Source organism: Leptosomus discolor, chromosome 1 (assembly GCF_034619465.1).
Source record: "Leptosomus discolor isolate bLepDis1 chromosome 1, bLepDis1.hap2, whole genome shotgun sequence".
Lineage (NCBI taxonomy): Eukaryota > Metazoa > Chordata > Aves > Leptosomiformes > Leptosomidae > Leptosomus > Leptosomus discolor.
This window is the reverse complement of record NC_141391.1, coordinates 124,914,340-124,934,215: the sequence shown is the minus strand read 5'-3', so window position 1 is coordinate 124,934,215 and position 19,876 is coordinate 124,914,340. Positions and strand designations below refer to the sequence as shown.

Here is a 19,876-nt window from a genome sequence, read left to right as displayed (position 1 = left end):
AGAGACAAGGAAATAATCAGCCCATGTCAGAAAACTCTCAAAGTACTGATTTCCGAGTTGGAACCTTGAATCCAGATGTTCATTTCACAACCAAAGAAATGTTATGCAATACAGCAAGGAGCCCAAACTCCTGATTTTCTCATGGATCACCATGAAGAGCTCTAGTACCCAGAACACTTAGTTTTGTGGAACACTACTTAGAAAATGATTTGACATCTCTGAATAGGAGAATACATTCCTAATCATATTTTCCTAACATGAAAATTTCAAGTATGTTCCAAACAAGCAGCTTACGCTTTCATGTAGAGCACTGTGAATGGGTATGCTTTAAACTGCCACAGTATGAGCTCAAATACATGGGAAACACCACCTGAGACTCAGCAGGAGATGGGCTGAGGTTAATCTACAGAAGGGGCCTAACTTAAGCTCAGAGCCACAAACCAGCAACTGGCCACATGGTACAGGCTCTTTTCTCTACTTCCAGGCACAATATCCTGTGGGCTCTGTGTGTATACATATATATATATATATATATATAGTTAGTTAGTTAGAGACATTGTAACTGTGAAGACCAGATCACAAGTTCACACACCAATACCGAACTAAATGAAAGACAAATGACAGGGACACATTCTTCAAAAGGACGTGGTGAAAATCTCCCAAACAGATGCAGCTTTCTAAAGATGACTGGAAGCCTGTACAGACCTCATACGCAAAAAAGACTCGGGAAGATCTTACCTAACCACAGTCACTACATACTACAGGATTGGAAGGGGGAGGAGACGACAACAGATGGTGGAAATTTCACAGGACATTTACCGTCAGCAGAGTAACATGACAACTCTCTAACACAGTCCAAAAGGCATCTTACTGTCTCAGAAGAGGCTCTCCGCCTCCAAGGGATGAGAAATCTGACTTGTGGTCAGATGAGCATAAACCACAACCAGCACAAAAAATGGTATCCTGTTCTCAACCATGCACTTTTCCTGTCTGGGAGTGTTTATATCCTCTGTTGAATCCAGATTTTCTTCTCATTTGAGTAATTGCTGTTCTTGCAGGATCCCCAAGGGCTTCAAAGATCAAAATTTGACAAGATCCCGTGAGAGGGGAAACAGACTGGTAGGTTATTTTCTTTCTCCTGCTTGACTCCCTGCAATTCTGCAGGCCAACAGATGCATCAGGCTACATAGGTAAGCACTTCTGCATCAATATTCCCAGATAAACATTTTAATCTGGCAGTTTTTCATGCCAGGATGGGAACATTTATCCCAGAGTCCCTGGGTGAAGAACCTCCTAAAAGAAAAAAGTCTCTTCTTGCTTACTGCCCAGCCTATGCACCAAAACAGCACAGGAGTCTACTGTGAATAAGAGCACAGCCCGAATGAGATAGCTGGCCGTAGTACAGCAGAACATCCCTCTAGATAGAAGCCACTGCAAATGTTTTTCAGGAAAATGCTAAAGCAGTCTACCAAAACCAAAGGGCTATATCTTTGGAAGTGGTGCAAATCTACCACAAAGTAATGTATTCCCACTCAGGGGAAGTATGAAAGTCCTAAACACACTGTGTCAGAAGGTGCCAGTTCCATACAAGGCTCAGTGATGCTGTGAAATCGCCAGATCCTGGAATTTCAATTAATAAGAAGAATTTTTCATCTCTCCCATGGTTCAGCATGGTTCAATTGCTGGCCCACAGGCCACATCAGGACTACAGAAGGAGAACAAGACAAATCTGCTGCTTTCTCTGGTGAAGGACATGTGGCCTCGCCAAAAGCCACTTCCCATGCCTGGACAGTACCTGGTACACAGTCACACAAGAAAGCAGAAGAACAGGGACAGGAAATTAATTTCTCCTTAGGCATGTATGTGCAGCACTAAGCTGAACATGATGCTTCAAAATAGCTTTTGCTACACAGGAAAGAAAGAAATGGCCTGTAGCCCTGTAGTAACTAAGGTGAGACTGCCTTTCTTCTTGCCCCAAACCACATTTGTAGTGATGGTCAGAGGCCTGCAGACCTCTTTTTCCAAAAGACATCATGTGCTTTGTGCCCTACCATTACACTGGCATGCTGAGCAACTGCATCTCAACTCCTTTTAATAGTCAGCCTGTTAGTAGGAGTCCTGTCAATTCCAGTAAATCAAAAGCATTGCTGTATCCCTTTAAGGGATGTTAAAAAAAACAGAAAGGCATAATTCCTTGCTTAGTCACGGATTTTTGGAAGAAATGGCAAGTTCTCAACTATTCAGGATCCTTATTCTGGGATTAAGGGAAGATTGGGTCCTGTGAGGGATTTTGTTAGCTCATAAGTCAATCACTGACTAAAGAGAAAACACTAAAGGGAAAAATAGATGGAAAAAAAATGGATGTCTCTTGAAACCCTACGGTGTCTGTGGTGAAGTCATCTCTGAAGGATATTTCAGTCTTTCCCACAAAAGTGCAGGGATTTCTGAACCACCTGCTTGTTCACTGCTGCCAGAGAGACAAATGCAGTTCCATCTCCTTCAGAATATGATTGAGAGGGTGGAGACCAAGTTAACATCATAGAAACACTTGGTCATTTATTCATCTGGCTCTTCAGGAAAGTATATTTTGATCCCCCAGATTACTTGCTCATCAAGGAAAGGAAAATTTCTCCTTTATACGCAGAAGGACAACATACATGTTCAGAGATGAGCAAGCTCAAAAAAAAAAAAAAAACAGAACAGAAAACTATAAAAAGAACAAGAACATGAACACTGAGAACAGATTCAAACTTCGCTGAGTATATTACTTGCAATAATTTCATTTACCAGAATGTTCCAATGTAACCTGCCCTTACTCTATTTTGCATCTGGAACTAGTCTACCAAACTGCACTGAATCTGATGAGCCTGAGAACCATCACCTTGTATCTTCAAGAAGCAAGATTTTTGACTGCAAAATCTTCAGTAAAATAGACAGCTCATAATGTGAAGGAAAGCACAATAGTGCAAAACACAGGTCTTGTGTTCTTCAATTAGCGCACTTACAGTAAACTTTTAAGTACCCACTGCATTGTGATCTGTGATTTCAGGAGATGTGACTTCATGATCTGGATGGTCCCTTTCAATCTTCTTTTATTTTTGATGCAAGCAGATACTGCCTAGATTGTACATAAAGCATCATATGAGAATGCTGACAAGTATCCTTGTTTCTTCTGTTCATGTAGCTACAATCCTTGATGTATAGCAATTAATGCAAAACAGATGGAAGATCAAAAGTGCAAGGCACGCATGCCCAACCAAATCTTCTCACCTGCTTTCTTCTTTCTTAGCAATTGTTTACTGTTTTCTAAGGTATCTTATATTGTCATCCTTCTTGGTGGTAGAGAAGTCAGACTTAAATTAGCTTCTACACAGAAGTCTTCCAGGAGATGCAAGAGTCTGTTCTCCAGGAGAAACCACAGAAACTCGGAGAACTACATTCCCTGTTACAAGAAGGAACATTTCATCCTTACCTCTTTTTTGCAAGAAGCTTTCTTGTACACAGACTCCCTCCATATGTAATTTAAAGTGAAAAATGGCTGACACACAGATATGCAAAAAAGCAAATTTTCCACTCATTAGTCTAATCTTGAAAGCCCAGGCTCAGGATGGATGACACACCTTTTTGGGTGTCATGAGACAACAGATATCCACAAATTTTATGAGCCTATTAAAACCTTTACCTTGGGGGAAAAAAAAAAAAAAAAAGTTCTTCATTAACATTCAAGAACATGGAAATAATTGTTCTAAGTAAAAAATAATCGAATATACCAAAACTCACAGCTGGAAAATTTCAAATTACACTGCTTCTATCTTGAATGTTACACTAGAGCCACTGAAGGGCCTAATAACATTGGAGAAAATAAGCATCCCCTGGACTAGAATGGATCATCTTTCTGTCATGGTGCAACAGCATGACACAGCAGCTGATATTCTGTCTAAAATGTCAGATGCATTCTGTGGGTTAGTCCCTTAGATGGTGCCACATCTAGGGGTCTGACAATTTGAAGGTAGTGAGGAGTTTCAGGGTAGGTGGATGGGATGTTTATTTTTGTCCATTTCTGAGGTCACACTTCTCTTGCTGCACCAGCAGCTACACTGTCTGTGGTAATCTGAAGCTTTGAATTGCCCTTCTGTTACTCACACCTACATCCTTTGATGACCACGTTAGCACTAACATCCTTATATAAACAGACTACAGTACGAATAATAAGAATGCCAGTCAATGTACAGGTAAAAATAAGGCTTAAAACACTAACAAGGCAGCCTACTAATACCAGAGTGTTTCTCTTGTCAGCTGCATTCAAGACAACAAAAAAAGGGCTTATAGTATTTAGTATGCCACTTCAGTCTAATAATTCATGTTAATTGCTAAATCTGATAAATATTTGCATTAGCAGATTCAATAGTAGGCACTGGCATTCAGGTATGCCAGAACAGAATGCAGGTAAAGCGCACGTAACAACTCTGCTCAACAAGAAAAGAAGAAAAACATACTCTGGGACGCTGTAAAGGTGCTATCTCCACAGGAAGGTAACCTGTTTGGCAGGTCAGCAGGCCTTCTTGGAGACCAAATGCCTTTTGCCAGCGCAATAAGGACTGGTCTATCTGATTAAGAAGTAGGCACAACAAGCTTAAAAGGGAATCACATCTAGCTCTCTGCAGCTGTGAAAATTGTGTGGCATGCAGCCTTGAAGCCAATAGCATGTGTACAGTGTAAGAAAAAACATGGAGGAGGGCGTCTTTTTTGGCAGGATCACAGCGACTACTGTCCTTTCAAGTTCAGGATCCTGTTTCCAGATGCAGCCAACTCAAAAAGCATGAAAAGGCTTTCCTCTTCCCTTCTGCAAGGAAGGCTGTATTGATACTTGTTGCCAACAAGTTTGACAGTAGCTTAACGCCCAGTCAAGACTGCTGCTGCACCTGGCACACATGAAGGGAAAACTGCAAAGACTTCTTGGACTGTTTATGCATTTCATAGCGTCCTGCGCATCAAAGCACACAGACAAACTCAGAGTGCATTCAGGTTACCCTATTTAACTCAGGTTTGATCTTACAAACACTAGTCGTCATTAACTGCACACAAAAGCCCAGCAGGCATTCAGCATTTTACACTCAAAGGAAATCAACCATCTTCTTCCAAAGTAGTAATACTCCGTAAGCAAGATGCAAAAGGTGAGTAACCCTAATAAGCAGACCACAGCGAACAAAGAGAAACTACATTCAACCGAAAGGACAGGATAAGCACCAACTTAAACTAATCATCATCAGCTAACATCACTGCCAGGCTGCTATGAACAGCTCTCTGCTTCCTACATGCACTGTAGCAAGCTCCCATCCTAACGTGACACTGTCGATGCACAGCTTCACAAAACAGGTTCCGGTACACACTACCACGCAAATCTGACACACCTTGGTTTTTGGAGACCTGGAGAAACAAGTTTTTCTTATGAAACAGAAGCTATTGTAAGTGCTTTAAATTAGACTAGAAGAGAGTTCAGCATTACAGAAAATGTCACTTGCTTTTCTTGTAATGTTTTTGATAAATTCTCCCCACTCTCAGCCATCACCCATTACAAACCAAAAGCTGCTTTTACCTCCTCTGTTCTTGGTGAAAAATAACAAAAGGAAGTATTTGTAGCATTCGCTGGAAAATCACCACAGTTAAGGAGTGCAGTCACAGAGTTTACCATTTAGAGTCAGAACCTGGCGGAAGGGGGAGCTCTGAAAGAACTTTATCAGCTACAGATGTGTGAGGCCAAAAAGCAGCAGCTCAATCCTTTCTTGCCTACCATGGGCTATAACAATTTTCTGGACCTTTCAGCAATTAGCTTTGTGGTTTAGTAAGAGAAATTGTGCCTTATTTGTATTTAGAACATGTTTAATTTCACTTTTAAATCACATGATCAGGCTTTTTGTCTGGTAGACGGTATCCATGACCAGAATTTTCCTGTAGAGGTGGACTACAATCCCTTCATACCTTAATCTGAGTGGTGATAAGCAAAATACAGTTCCTAAGGTTAATCAATATTTATACAGTGTTAGTCATTTATCTGCAAAGGCATTAGAATACGTTTACTTAACAGAGGCACTTCAAAGGGGCCTAGTTAGGACAGGTCTCCCTTTGGCCAGGTATTAACACCTCTAGAATGCTAGTCTACCACTAAAGAAGTAGTAAGGTTTCATACTACATGGTTATAGGGGGGCGACATCACGATCAGCAAGGTAGTTTGGTTTTGGAGGGGGATGGTGGGGAGGGGGTATTTATGACAAGGCTCACCCCTTGCCATCTGGATGTGCTAGCCCCTACGTTTTGCCAAACATGGGGAACGTAACTGCATGACACGTAGCGGAGGACCGCTTTTGTGCTCTCCCTTGGAAAGACAAACAAAACACGGCTATACAGTAAGGGCTGGGACGTTATGAAATTGGAACGGAAAGATCTTCCTAATGAAAACCTTCTAAACCTAAATTTGCCTCATCACACTAAGCAGCTACTTGAAAGGTGAGGTAGACCCTGGCTCTCAAATGGGAAATGTGGTCTGCAGTGATGTGCACAGCACTGCCGCTGAAGTTGTTGCCTTTGCAAATACTGAGGAGGGAATTGTTATAACAATTAAAGACCAGTTAAGACTCACTTCACTGGAGACACTCAGCAAGGATCACAGCCCAGTCCTGTTGGCTCACAAGAGGTTGTCAGTTTTTGTCAAATAACAGCCTTGCGTGGGAGGGAAAACTACAAGTCTGGAGGGAATAATACCCACCATAAATTATGGTAATAGTTTTACAGTTAGTTAAAACAATTACTTTTTTCCCCACCTTCCTTCAGCTTCAGAGATATAAACCATGCGTTCCAGAAGTAACAGCACAGAAAGCCCAACCAGACCAAAGCTGAGCCAGCAAGGGCCAAAAGACCGTAAAGAAGAGGTTGGTTACAGTGGGAGAGGAAACGTGCAAAGGCAGCAGAAGGAGAAGGATGATGTAGCCCAAGCCAGTACCATCCTAAGAAGCCCTAAGGCAGAGAAAAAACAAAGAAGTTCTTTCAAGAAAAGAGAGGATCTCTCTCGTGATGACTTGCTATTTCTTCTTAGTGTCCTCGAGGGCGAATTACAGGTGATTTACTCTCTTATTTTCTATTCCAGATTAAAACACATTCCCTCCCCCGCCCCACCAATTTACCACAAACACACACTGCTTTCATGTTAAGGAAAAAACATACCTAACTTGATACAGAAGGACAAATATAAACCGCAAAGTACATAAAAACACAAATTAAAGCTATTATTATAGCTATCAACCAGAAAAGGTGATCTTTACACTGCCCCAAACATAAATAAAATTTATTCACAATGTACCTGTATCACACTAAAAACATGCATGGTCCACTGTGAAGGATCACATAACTCTCAAAGCAGAGAGCACACAAAAGTTTCCTGTTGTGATGCCCCATTCTAAGTATTTTGAATACAAATATTTGTCACTGTAAAACCTATACATATTAGGTACATATTAAGAGACCTTTAAGATCTGTTACTTAATTATTTCTATCTTCCCTCTCCTGAAGTCATAAGCATTACTCCCTATGAATCAGTATGTGCCAGATTACAAGAAGTAACTCACTCAACAGTATTCTAACATCTTTTGCTAGGAAAATCAAAATAGCAATTTTATTTCCCATAATATGAAGCGTAAGTGTTGCATGCCACTTCGCCCACAAGATACTGGCTTTTGAAGAGAAAGTATTTTCTATCTGGAAAAGGAGCCAGCTGCCAAGTGGCAAATGATGCCTAACCTGGTCAAACATAATTTCAGGAAGTGGGAACCAGATTTCCAGTGAGTAGGAGAATATTTCTGCATCAGGCTGATTGCACAGTAGTGACGGCCACTTAAAACTGCTCACAGGCAGAGGGAAGAGCAAATTGGCCAAAGTGTCATAAACAGGTATGTCACACGGTTTCAGAGTTTATTACCTAGACAGTACCTGGGTAGTTTCATTCTTAACATATGTGTATATATTTACACAATAATCCATACATGCTTAACAGAACACACATGCAATACGAATATTTGATAGATGTACCAATCTCTTAAGGAAGATCCAGGCAAACTTGTAGAGAACATCTCATTATGCAAACAGAATGATTTCCATGTTTGCAAAACATTTTTCTCCTGCTCACTTGCCCTGTCTTAATTTAGATTAAAATTCAGGTATCGCACACTCCTCCAAAACAGTTCTCTCTCCCTCTCAAAACAGAGATGTTTGTATGTATATATATTGATATCACACACACACACACACTTCATCGCACTTGTGTAATATAAATATATAAATATACAAACACACACACTTCAATTCTTAAGCTTCAAAACTGAGAGTGATATGAGAAACTGGAAAACAATGAGCCTGACACAAACATTTTAAATCATGTCTGACATTCCAAAAGAAGCATTATGAATGAAAAAAGCAAGAAGTAATTTTTTATTCCTAATTTTCCACCTCCTGTAATGCCAAGTCAAATGTCTGAACATCAGCTGTCAATCCAACCATAAATTTCAAGTGAGATGCCATTACTCCCCAACTCCAGAACATTTAAGACACACAAAGATTACTCTTCAATTTTTTTTTCCAAAATGATAGGGATTAGAAATAGATTATTTTGTAATTTTTTTAAACACAGTCACATCTAGGGATACAGCAATGATCCAGCCAAGAGCAGTCAGACTGAAAGCGTTACCCTCTCCAGATACATCCCTCTTTCTGATTTCCTCCCTTCCTATTGCACCCTTCCAGGATTAGCATATACTTTGTTTTGTTTTTAACTGAGATCATTGCAAACAATGCATGTTTCAGACAGTTAATGTAGTTATGTCACAGTAATGGAGGCAGGAGGCAACCTCCACCACCAGAGGATGCGGGGGGGGGGGGGGGGGGGGGGAAGAGACAGACACAGCCCTAGGAGAGGTGGTGATCTAAACCTGTTCCTCCTCGAGTAGGAACAGTCACATAATCAGATATTCTCATGAAAGAACATTATCACTGGAAGTGGGACCTGGAAACAATCAGCACAATATTTGCAGCAGGTATTCTGTCCCCTCCAATGTAATGTCTAGAAGCTAGTAACTTTATAGCAAAGAAGTGTTCTTAGTGGTTTCTTTTGGGTTTTTGTTTGTTCGTTTTCTTTTAAAGAGCAAATAGAAGTTACAGATCACTTCAAATACTGCAGGTCGGTATAGCATGTTTCTCCAGAGTGGAACACGGACTTAGAGAGCCACGCTGAATGATAGGAAGAAGATCTGTGCACCTGCCAGCTTGCACAAGAATTTCTGAAATACATACATAGAAGAACATATTGAAAACATACATAGAACACATTGTATCTACTGTTTAGTAACAGAATGTCACCAGATGTTTTACAAGATTAAGGAAACAAATGCAGTGACATTAAAAAAAGGAAAAGTATAATGCACATATTTAGGCTATACTTTCTGAAACGACATGGTTTTTTGAAACCAGATAACACTACCTTCTCTTTATCTTTTAAAATGCTTTATTTAGCATGCACTTACAAATTGAGAATACCCTTACAGCAGTTACTTCCAAAAAACTTGAAGCTGCAAGGTTGCTTATCACCTGAGGGCATGTACACAAGTGTGTGCCTGTCTACATATCTACGAATACATAAGGCATGGTCTCACACATGCATGCACATGTACATATACATGCACACAAGACCCCTCTGCCAGCTTTGAAGGCAATTAATCTTGTTTTAAAGAACTGCCATTATTGCATGGCTCTGGAATGCGTGTTCTGAAGGGTCACATCCCCTGCACCGCACACCTCCCTACATTCACCACTCAAAGGAGCTCAGTGTAACAACAGGAGCAGACGACCCCAGGTGGGTTTAAACTACAGAAGCCACATTTGCACCCCAAATACACAGAATGTGCAACACTTCCAAGCTTCAGGAACCATCCTAACTTCTTGTACTACCACAAGTCACACTTCGCCCTGAAATTTTGTATTGTGAATGCTACCCATTGGTCCCGAAACAGCAATATGATCTAATCACTGAGAAAGTACTTAAGCATTGATGAGGGTTCTGAAGATGTTTATGCAGAACTAATAAAACACCAAGACCAATACTTCCCTCCTGCTTTTTAACTGTCTTCATGTTACTGATTCTTTTGGGGCACTTTACATACACAGCATTCTTTAAAAAGCTCTTTAGTTTTCTAAAAGAAGAAAGCCAACCTGTAAATACACACATACAGTTTAACAAACTAAAACCTTATTTTGTGTTTCTGCAGGCTCAAGATGAAGTTATAGGAGTACTTAAGGCTGAAAAAATTGATTTGGCTTTGCTTGAAGCACAATATGGCTTTGTTACTCCCAAGAAAGTGTTAGAGGCCCTCCAGCGAGATGCTATTCAAACAAAGGCTGAGCAATGGCAAGAAGATATCTACGAAAAGCCTATGGGAGAGGTACGAATGTGCAATTGATACTTAACCATAGTTCCCCCTAAATTCAACAGAAAATATCTCACTGACTTCAGGGGAAGAAAGCAAATGAGCTCTAAATCTAGAATCTAAGTGTAAGTGACAGGAGAACAAAGTCCAGGGTCCAGTGGGGTCCCTAACAAAAACCAGGTATCTAATGATCCTTATTTATGCTGAACACTTTAAACATAGACAGAGATGTTGTCTAACTGAAACTCTGATGATCAGCCTTCGATTTTTTACACAGTTGTCTCACACACACACCCCTTTCTGTTATGCAAATTCACAACCCATACAAACAGATGCTTCCCCACTGGTCTCATTGATGCCATCTTACCAATGGCTGGTAAGGGCCCATTCAGCAGTAATGGCACAGCTGTCTACCGTTATATATCCCAGCTCCCCTAATTCTTGGGGAGTCACATACCTGCTTGGTTTGAGTAATTACTGTAATGAGCTGTCATTAGAAACTTCATCCAGGCAGAAACTGAATATTCTCACATTATAGCTAAGTAACTTTTAGTTTAATTACACTGCAGCAGCAGCCATACTTTCTGAACAATGATATCTGAATTTCTGCCCTGCAGTGCAAATCACTGGATATTAAAATCCCTTCATATCAGAATATGTGTTTTTTCCCCAAGTAAGTGCCTCCTCTTGAATTTAGATAAACATTTTTTAATATGCTGCTCAGTATAAATTATCATCATAAAAATAAAAGCAAAAATTATGGATAAAACTCTTCTATCAAGTGTTTTCCAAGCTTTCTGAACAGAAATGTACCTAAGGATATAGAGTTCATTTCAGAGAAAATTATCTCAGGCAAAAGGTCAACACTCATTTCAGAGGCTCAAAGGTTAAAATTTCTGGCTATAAGCTGAAACAGATAAAGTTCAACTGTGAAGGTTAATTTATTGCAGCATTATGTCACAGAATCTTTGAGCACAAATGGAAAAAGTTTTGAAGAGAAGTCCAAAAAAGTTTGAAAATATAAGTTCAGTCTGTTACTTTACGTAAGTTTATACACACTTTTTCCTTCTTATGCTTAATGGCAGAGAAAGGACTTCTGACACCACTGGATTTGGCAGTTCCAAAAGGCAAAGGTAAACATCCTGAGAACAACTGAAAGGCTAGAAGGACCACCTGCACTTTGCATGTTTTGGTAAACCAAAGGATGCCATAATCAGAAGGCATTTCACAATTTCAGTTTCAAAATTCCCCCATATTAAGTCAGAGATCCATTTAGTTTTTGTTAGTTTTTTAAAAACATTTATAAAGGCCAAGGTGGAGGTGGAACCAGCTGCAAAGTAGAGCAAAGGACCATTTAAATTCCCCCTTTGCACCATGACAGCTTGTATCCACCTAAAAAAAAATCTCTTCTGATCCAGTTTCCCTAGAACACGTGTATCTCGCTGTTGACAATTTAGCCTTGCAGCCCAGAACACAAAGGATCCTCCCAAAACTCAGTTGAAGATACAGTGAATTTCAGAAGCCATCTGTAAGATTACTGGTCCTTTAGTGTTCTCTCACAACGCACTCATCTATCCTAAACTTTATGAAGTTTCTTGGCAAATTTGGTTAAGAATGTAGTGGGAAAATTTGGAGGCTGGACAGCTTTACTAACTAGGAACAGGATTCATAGGCGACGAAATGTAGCAAAATAGAAAACAGCAACAATCTATCTTCCTTTGCAAGACCTATGAGGAGTGGGACAGACTAAAACCATGTCTTCCTTGGCTATGAGGAGATTTTTTAATTTTTTTGAAAGTAGAGGGTTTTTTCAGCCAAATTTGCTCTACAGCTATTTCTTTCTGCAACCTAAAAAATGCCAGATAAGCTTACTCTCATTCCTCACACTTGAGGATACAGTATATTGATTTATGTTTACAGGTATATAAATGAAGAGAAAATAGACTTTTATTTTGTTTTTGCTGACACAAAAGCCTGAAAAGGTTATCTATCTTCGCATGGTTTATAAATCTAGATTGAGCCAGTTATACATGAAAAAATCTGGCTTCAGATCAATTGCCACTTCTCTTGAATAGAAAACAAATGGTATTGAATGTTCTAGTAAATACAGAATAATAGCATAAGAATCATTTTCCCAGATTGAAAAATAAACTTTTTTTTAAAAAAAAAGAATCAAAAAAAAAAAAAATCAGAGAAGGTGATGTGGAAAAGAGAGACAAAGAGGAAGATACTGCAGAATTTATAATGCCTTTTTCTCACATTTCAAACCATCATGGAATCAGAAAGCCAATTCTGGTTTCTAACTCTCCCCAGTTCGCAATAACAAAGTCACAGGTAAAAAAAATCTGGTGCCTCACTGTTTGAAACTTGATGAACAATACTTCCTATCACTTTGAGAACTCCTCTAGAAGCAGTAAAACTAGAGGAAAGCCTATATTCTGCACCCATCAAGGATAATTCAAAATTTCATCAACTTTTAAAATCCCACTACCAATCAACTCGTGGAAAGATGCATCCTCATCAGCTTTTTAACAAAGTATAGCTGATTGCATCCTCACAATATCTTACAGATGTTGGTCACAACTTTCCAGTGATGACACCCGTAGCGCACCAATAATTTAGTCATAGCAAGAGACAGAAACAAGAACATTGACAACGTGGCATTCAGGAAAAGCAGATCAACGTATCTGCATGGAAACTTGGCTCAGCTAGGCTTGAAAAAGACAAGGAAGGAACTGCTCCCATAATCTCCCGTAATCCTAAACTCAGGATTATATGTTTATAAACAATGACCATGAGGATATTATTAACAGGAATAATATGCCACTCAACTTTGGATAAAGACATGTAACAAACCTGGACTTTACTCTAGCACCGTGCCAAACACAAAACAGTCTAAAAAGGGAAAGACAAAAGTTCAGTTCCAATGTAACGGATATGAGACACACCATCCTAGTTCAACTTCATACAAGAGTTGTTGACAAAATGTATTTAGATTATTAAATTCCTGTGAATTTTTAGCTTGCTGAACTATTCACAGTTACGTAAAACCATGTATCTTATTTTCCATTGTATTGTACAGTATGTTCAAGTATTAATTCTAGCAAAATGCCCATATGGTTAGCAAGAACAAAACAACAAATCACTTAATTAAGATTTTATCACTTTAATTTTCAACAGAAGACATTTATTATACTGCTGCTTATTAGTCCTCTGTGGTTTTTAGCAAAGAACTGTACATGCTGAGTAAACGTGTGTGTGTACATATACATGGATATTTCAGCATGCGCAGATTTAGCATTCTGACAGAGTAATTTGAGGAACCAGGGGCTGCTGGAGACCACACCCGTGCGAGGATGTCACACTAGCCTGCGTTCACATGACTTCTCTCTCTTCTCTGCTGGGTATGTGGGAGTGAGCCACAAGATCTCACAGACAAAATGCAAGAGTCATATTTGCCCCCCAGTGAAGTGCCCTTATCTCACAGAGGGGCCCAACAATTTCCAAACAAACCACACAGAAGTGCAGCAACCCAGTACCAGACTCTGATCTGCTTGGTCCTGCAAGGAGGAAGAGGCATGTTGCACAGTAACACACACAAGCGTCACAAGGCCAAATGCCCATACTCATTATGAGCTTACATGCAGATCTCAAGCATCCGCACCAATTGTGGTGTAGGATCTGCTGCCTCTCTGATTGTCTACCCCACACCTGTACCATGAGACAGGTCCAGCACGTCTTCCCTTCTTTCTCAAGTAGAATTCCAAGCTCTTGCTCTCCACCCTTGTCCCCAGCCACAACAGGCATGGGCCAGCTAAGAATGCTCACGGTAGAACGAATTTGACAGCACTCTTGAAAACGAAACCTAAATGCATCTTCTAATCTAAGCAACAGGAGAAAACAGCTTTGACACAGACGCTTATTTACTTGTCTCTCTTACCCTTTCATGTAAGCAGGTATCCCCAGGACCCTATACTTTCAAATTCCTTCCGTTCCACCTCCCTGCCTTGAATACACATCACACCCATCCCAAACACCAGTTTGTAATCCAAACTGCTAATCTCAACCCTGATGAAAGCACAACTGCAAAGTGAAAGGCACACACATTGATCATTGAAAACTGCAAAACAAAAACCTGGAGTTACTACCTTTCTTCTTGCATACATGCTGCTTGGATTACTGCTTGAATTAACCTCTTGTAGCCATTCAACAAATACAGCAGAGCAAACGAAATATATCGAACCCATAAAACAGTGCTGGCAGGTCCCACAACCTTCACACCCAAGAGTGCAGAAGCAAGACTGTTTTCTTTTTGGTTAATGTTGTTTGTGTTGATGACTAACTCTCATCTCCATTAGGCATTTATATGTTTGGAAACAGGAGTAATTTGATTTATTATCAGCTTGTAGCCAGAAATTTCAGTGTTTTCTTATGACAGCAATTTATACATCCCCTCAGATTCTTACACATACTTCCAAAGCAGTGGTCCAATCCATACAAATGCATCACCTTACTTTGTTAACCCCATCCATGCAGACTGTTTGCCAAAAGATATCAGAAGTTCACACCTTTGCCACCTTCCCTACCTGACCTCACATTGAGGGCTGAGACCAGCAAGCATGACCATGCAAGGCTGATGCCCAGTTCATATCAATTTAAGCAAGACAGGGCCATAGTTGCAAGGAGCACTGCATCAGAACTTTATCAAAAAGCAGGAGACAGATTGCTTTCTGAGAACAGGACATACTCACCTGAAAGCATGACCTTTAAAAAGGCAAGGATCAGAAAATCAGGTGATAGTGCTTCACGCATCTATGGGATAGCTCTTCCAAAAAACCCTCTGAAATCTTGGTGGGGGAAGGTTGATTGAACACACTGAAAATTATCTCTCTCTCTTTCTGGTAAGCTAGTAGTTGAACAGAAGATTTCAAATTTTGAAGTTTCCTCCACTGGTGGAAGAAGGGAGAGTGTGGAAAAATTAAAACCCACCAGTTTTCTTCAACCTGACCTTGTAAGGCAACGCCATTTTCGACCTCTACAAAAGACATAAAAAACAGAGAGAAGAGATTACTGTATAAGTGACACTTCCGTACTGAGAAAGCTTGCATATGCAAGGCTTGACGTAAGAAATGCTCTCCCAAGAGAGGTCCTACTTCAGGACACAAATTACGAGTGAACAAGATGGAAAAAACCCCTTAACAATCTGCTCTAAGACCACAACAGAACAGCCACAAATGACAGTCACAGGTTTCTTTACATTCTTAGATCATGCTTGAAATGAGCTCAGCTATGTCACAACAGAAAAGACACTCTCTAACATCAAAAGCAGAAAGAACAGGCAGTTTTCAAAATGGTCCACATTTCTGTCCGAATATTTTACACCCAAACTGTCTTCAAAGTCCTGTCAATAGTTCCTTTTTCCTTATTCAGTGTCACCAAAAAAGTGAACAATTATTTAGGAGAAATATAACATAAAATATTAAGCTTAAAAAGAAGCTGAGGTAAGCAGGGTGAGACTTGAAAGCCCACATAGAAATTTATGCTATTCTCACTCATTCAAGAAACTCCTGTTAGGCTCTTCCTGTCACTGCTTCTATCAGCCAAACCGTGAATAAACATGAGGAAGAGATAATTTATCATATTCCTTCGAATTAAATTGTCCAAAATAAGCAGTATCCCTAGGAAACTGAGGGCCCAGAGTTTCTTGTGGCACACGGAATTCCTTGTCAGGGAAACATCAGAGAACCAGAACCAGCCTTGCTTCCCACACTGCCCATTTGCGAATTCTTTCCTATTAATAGAGTGAAGAACTGCAAAGCAGTTTGACCTACTAGAATAGACTGTGGTTAAAAGGAGGCACTGAGCTTTGAGCTCAAAGTTCTCTTTTCCAAAAAGAATATGAGGATTCCTGTGTTGACCTGATGAGGGAGGCAGTCTCCACAGGGGAAGCGGAATGAGCAGGGAACAAAGATTCTCACAAATACAGACTCTTTCCCAGGTAGCTGGACTCCAGTGATCCTTCATCAAACTTCAGCTACATCAGTAATGCTTAAGGAAGAAAACTCTTTCTGTTTTCATACACACACTTGTATAATTCAGTCATAGACTGAATTCAAAATTATAAGAGAATCACCAGAATTATAGTTTTCTCTGGTTTTGGATATCATTTTGTTTAACAGCCTAACTCCAGTGAACAGTTATGCGAATCAGTGGTTTACAAAAACTAAAAATCATTACCAAAACCTAAGATAGTTTATTTAAATTAAAATATCGCTAGATAATAATATTCAGAAGCTCAGCAGAAATCCTTGGGGAACGGGAGGCAATTTGATGCTCAAAATGTGCTATAAAGCTGGCAGATGCAAATCCCTTTACAGCACGTGAAATTTGAGGAACAAAACACGAAATGCCACCATTAAATAAAAAAACTTCCAACTATTTCAAAATTTAGCACTTAATTATTCCAGAAACCCAGAGCCACACTCAGAGGATGCACAGGAGATGAGATTGTTTTCCAGTCCTGGTTTATCATGTGTTTACTGTGAAACCAGAGAAAAACTGCTTTTTGATCTACCTGTCTACCTTACAAAGACAATTCAATGTTCTCATTTCCTATGCAGCTAAAAATGAGGCAGCTATTTCCATTCAATCAAAAGTCAGCCATCTACTGTGTGAAGCAGAGGCTTTTTCTGCCAAGACATCTGGTTCTCTACCACAATGATTAATGAGAAAAGCACACCCTGGGAACAATAACTGTTAATTAGTAGCTGTTGAGGATCAGTCATGGCGGGAGGAGGAACAGAAGGTGGCCGCGGATCCTGCAAAAGAGTACCTTAACTTATTTTCCTAATTTGTCAGAATTAGACTGATAGAACTAAGTAACCCTTTCCAAACAGATACCAAAGGACCTGGCCATAAGGCTATTAAATGCATTTTATATTATTAAGCCTCTCTTAAAATCTTTCATTAATAAAAGCCCGAGCAAGTAAGAGTTTCAATAGACTTCAGGAGTTTTTGCTTTTTTTGTAGCTTGATAAAGTTGTAGAGAAACAGAAAGAAATTCACAGACGAATGCTGGAGCAACTGCTAATGGTAGAAAAATCACACAGACAGACATTGTATGAACTAGAGGAAGAGAAGAGGAAGCACAGCAAATACATGGAAAAAAGTGATGAGTTTACAAACTTACTGGAACAAGAACGTGAAAGGTAAGGTTACCTCTTGCCATAGTACTAAGAAATACCTACAATTTAACATTATGTCTAAGGATCTGTCTTCTTTCTTATTCTGCATCCACTAAAAATCAGAAATATTTGCAGAGTTGTATTTTGAGAGTTTGGCTGTGAAAACGTAACTAATTACTCCTAAATAACAGCAGTGTCTACATCTCCATCAGCAGGTAAGGTAGGTCAAACAGTCGGTAGATTCTTCAGCACTGTTGCAGGATGACAGGTATGTTACATTACAGAGAACACAGGGAGATATGCAAATGTGTAAAGTTATAACCAGCATGAAGCAGGTGAACCTTTCTGCATGTTTAAGATGCTCAGTGTACAGTACAGTCTGCAAGTAACAGAATATGAAATCAGGCACACAGCCTTTGATGGCAGAAGAAAAAGACATGAGGAAAAGTAGAAGGTGTTTGGACAGAGCATAGAAATACAGAGAGAGGAAGCAAAGGCAGAAGAAAATTTACAGAAAGCTTGGAAAATAAGAACACCATAAATTTCAGCTATTAGGACTGGCATAAAAACCATAAATACAACTTTATTTTTAAGTGCCACATGTTGTTTAAGCACAGTGTGAATGTTTCAATAGCAATTCTCAGAAGAAGGATCAAGAATTAAATGTAGTTTACTGTCTTTAAAAAAGCTACTTTAAACTGTGGTTTCTCTGAATCTGCAGTAAACTGAACACATCCTAAGGAAAAAAAAAAAAATATCAAAGAACATTTCCTATTCCCTAGATAGCTACTCCAAAAGATAGGAGAATATTGTCTCTGTTTCCTTTTCGCTTAGGAACAGCTTCCAGATGGAAATGTTTGGGTGTGAGAACGACAAGCCTATTCTAAACTCACATTATGCATAGATAATTCTTCCTCTGCTTTGCCTGTGTAACGTCATGTTCCACATATTTTGGCAGTGTTCACTCTTCACACTATACCTCTCTCCTGCAGGTCTATCAAAGATAGCATGTATGCTTCCCACCGAGTACACAGCCATATTTATGGTTTCCCATTAAAGAGGCTGGGGAAAAAAAAATAACCCCTTTGCTTCTCAGAAAAATGTATACAGATGCGGGCAAGCACAGGCACACAGAGAAAACTACATACAAAGTCCCCCCACAAGGCACAGAACTAACTTTTTTCACCCTCTAAGAACTGTTTTTGTGAAACATCATCATATCAGGGACCACAACCTGAGATAAATGGAAGTTTTCATCTCTGCTGTCTTTTTCTCAAAAACTGGAATACTTATCTCTTAGAGACAGAGCTAAACAACTACAGTTGCTAAAAGTGGCAAAATGTTACATCAGACACATGTGCTCACACAGTGTGAAAAGCTGCACAGAAGTAAAGACTAAGCATCAGAGTCCTTGTGTTTTTTTTTTTCTTGTGAAAACAGGGTAGATATGGGATTAAAACTCTCTTCCCTGCCCCTCCTCCATATTTGCACCCAGACAACTATAAAACATTTACCACTACTACCTGCAACTTTTAGTCTATCTACCTAAAAGAAGTGGTGGTGGTGGGAGAAACACTGAGGTTCCTAATGAGACCTTAGAGGATGTAATAATAGATTTCAGATTAAGTCTCGATTTTTGTATTTTCTTTGGAGGACGTATTTTATATGGAAAACCTTAAGGGGGTGTGATATCACATGTTGAGCTTGTTCCAAAATGTTTGCCAAGTAATGTCGCCATCAAGATCTCCATGCAATTCCTTGCCATAACAAAAAAAAAATCCCACCAACAAAAAACTCCACAACCAAAAAAATGCTCAGCAAGTTAAGGCACAGCTCCTTCTACATTAGCCTGCCTGACTTGACTTTCAGAAAACACACACCCATGCGCAGCAAAGTGACCTCTTGTTTCACTTCAAAAACTTGAGTCAAATAATATCTTCTCAGGACGCGAATTTTGCATTTGGATTAAGAACAAATAGAACTCTGAAAAGTTTCATGCATAAACCAATGACAAATGAATTTTTGCTCCCTCTCAATTCAATTAAAAGAAATTATAACCAGAAAAGCAGTTAGTATTCATCAATGAACTTTCTTCTTTTTTTTCAGCCAAAAGCAGTAGTCTCTTCTAAGTGTGGCAGGGTATATAGCATTCCTAAGAGCATTTCAATTTCAAAGCAAAATCCTAAACTTCCTTTCAACTGGTCAAAAAAGTATCTTGATTTATCA

At 39.5% G+C, this 19,876-nt stretch overlaps 2 protein-coding genes across 2 annotated transcripts in view; one reads left to right on the top strand and one right to left on the bottom strand.

Moving 5' to 3' along the window:
* The window catches only part of CMSS1 (cms1 ribosomal small subunit homolog), a 248,792-nt gene that overhangs the window by 152,517 nt on the left and 76,399 nt on the right, over positions 1-19,876 (bottom strand). The gene's annotated exons all lie outside the window — the stretch shown is intronic.
* Positions 6,846-19,876, top strand: part of FILIP1L (filamin A interacting protein 1 like) — an 85,299-nt gene continuing 72,268 nt past the window's right edge. The window contains exons 1-3 of the mRNA XM_009953624.2: positions 6,846-7,112; positions 10,308-10,481; positions 17,496-17,674. Coding sequence (XP_009951926.2) covers positions 6,846-7,112; positions 10,308-10,481; positions 17,496-17,674 — 620 coding nt within the window. The remainder of the gene's footprint in view (positions 7,113-10,307; positions 10,482-17,495; positions 17,675-19,876) is intronic.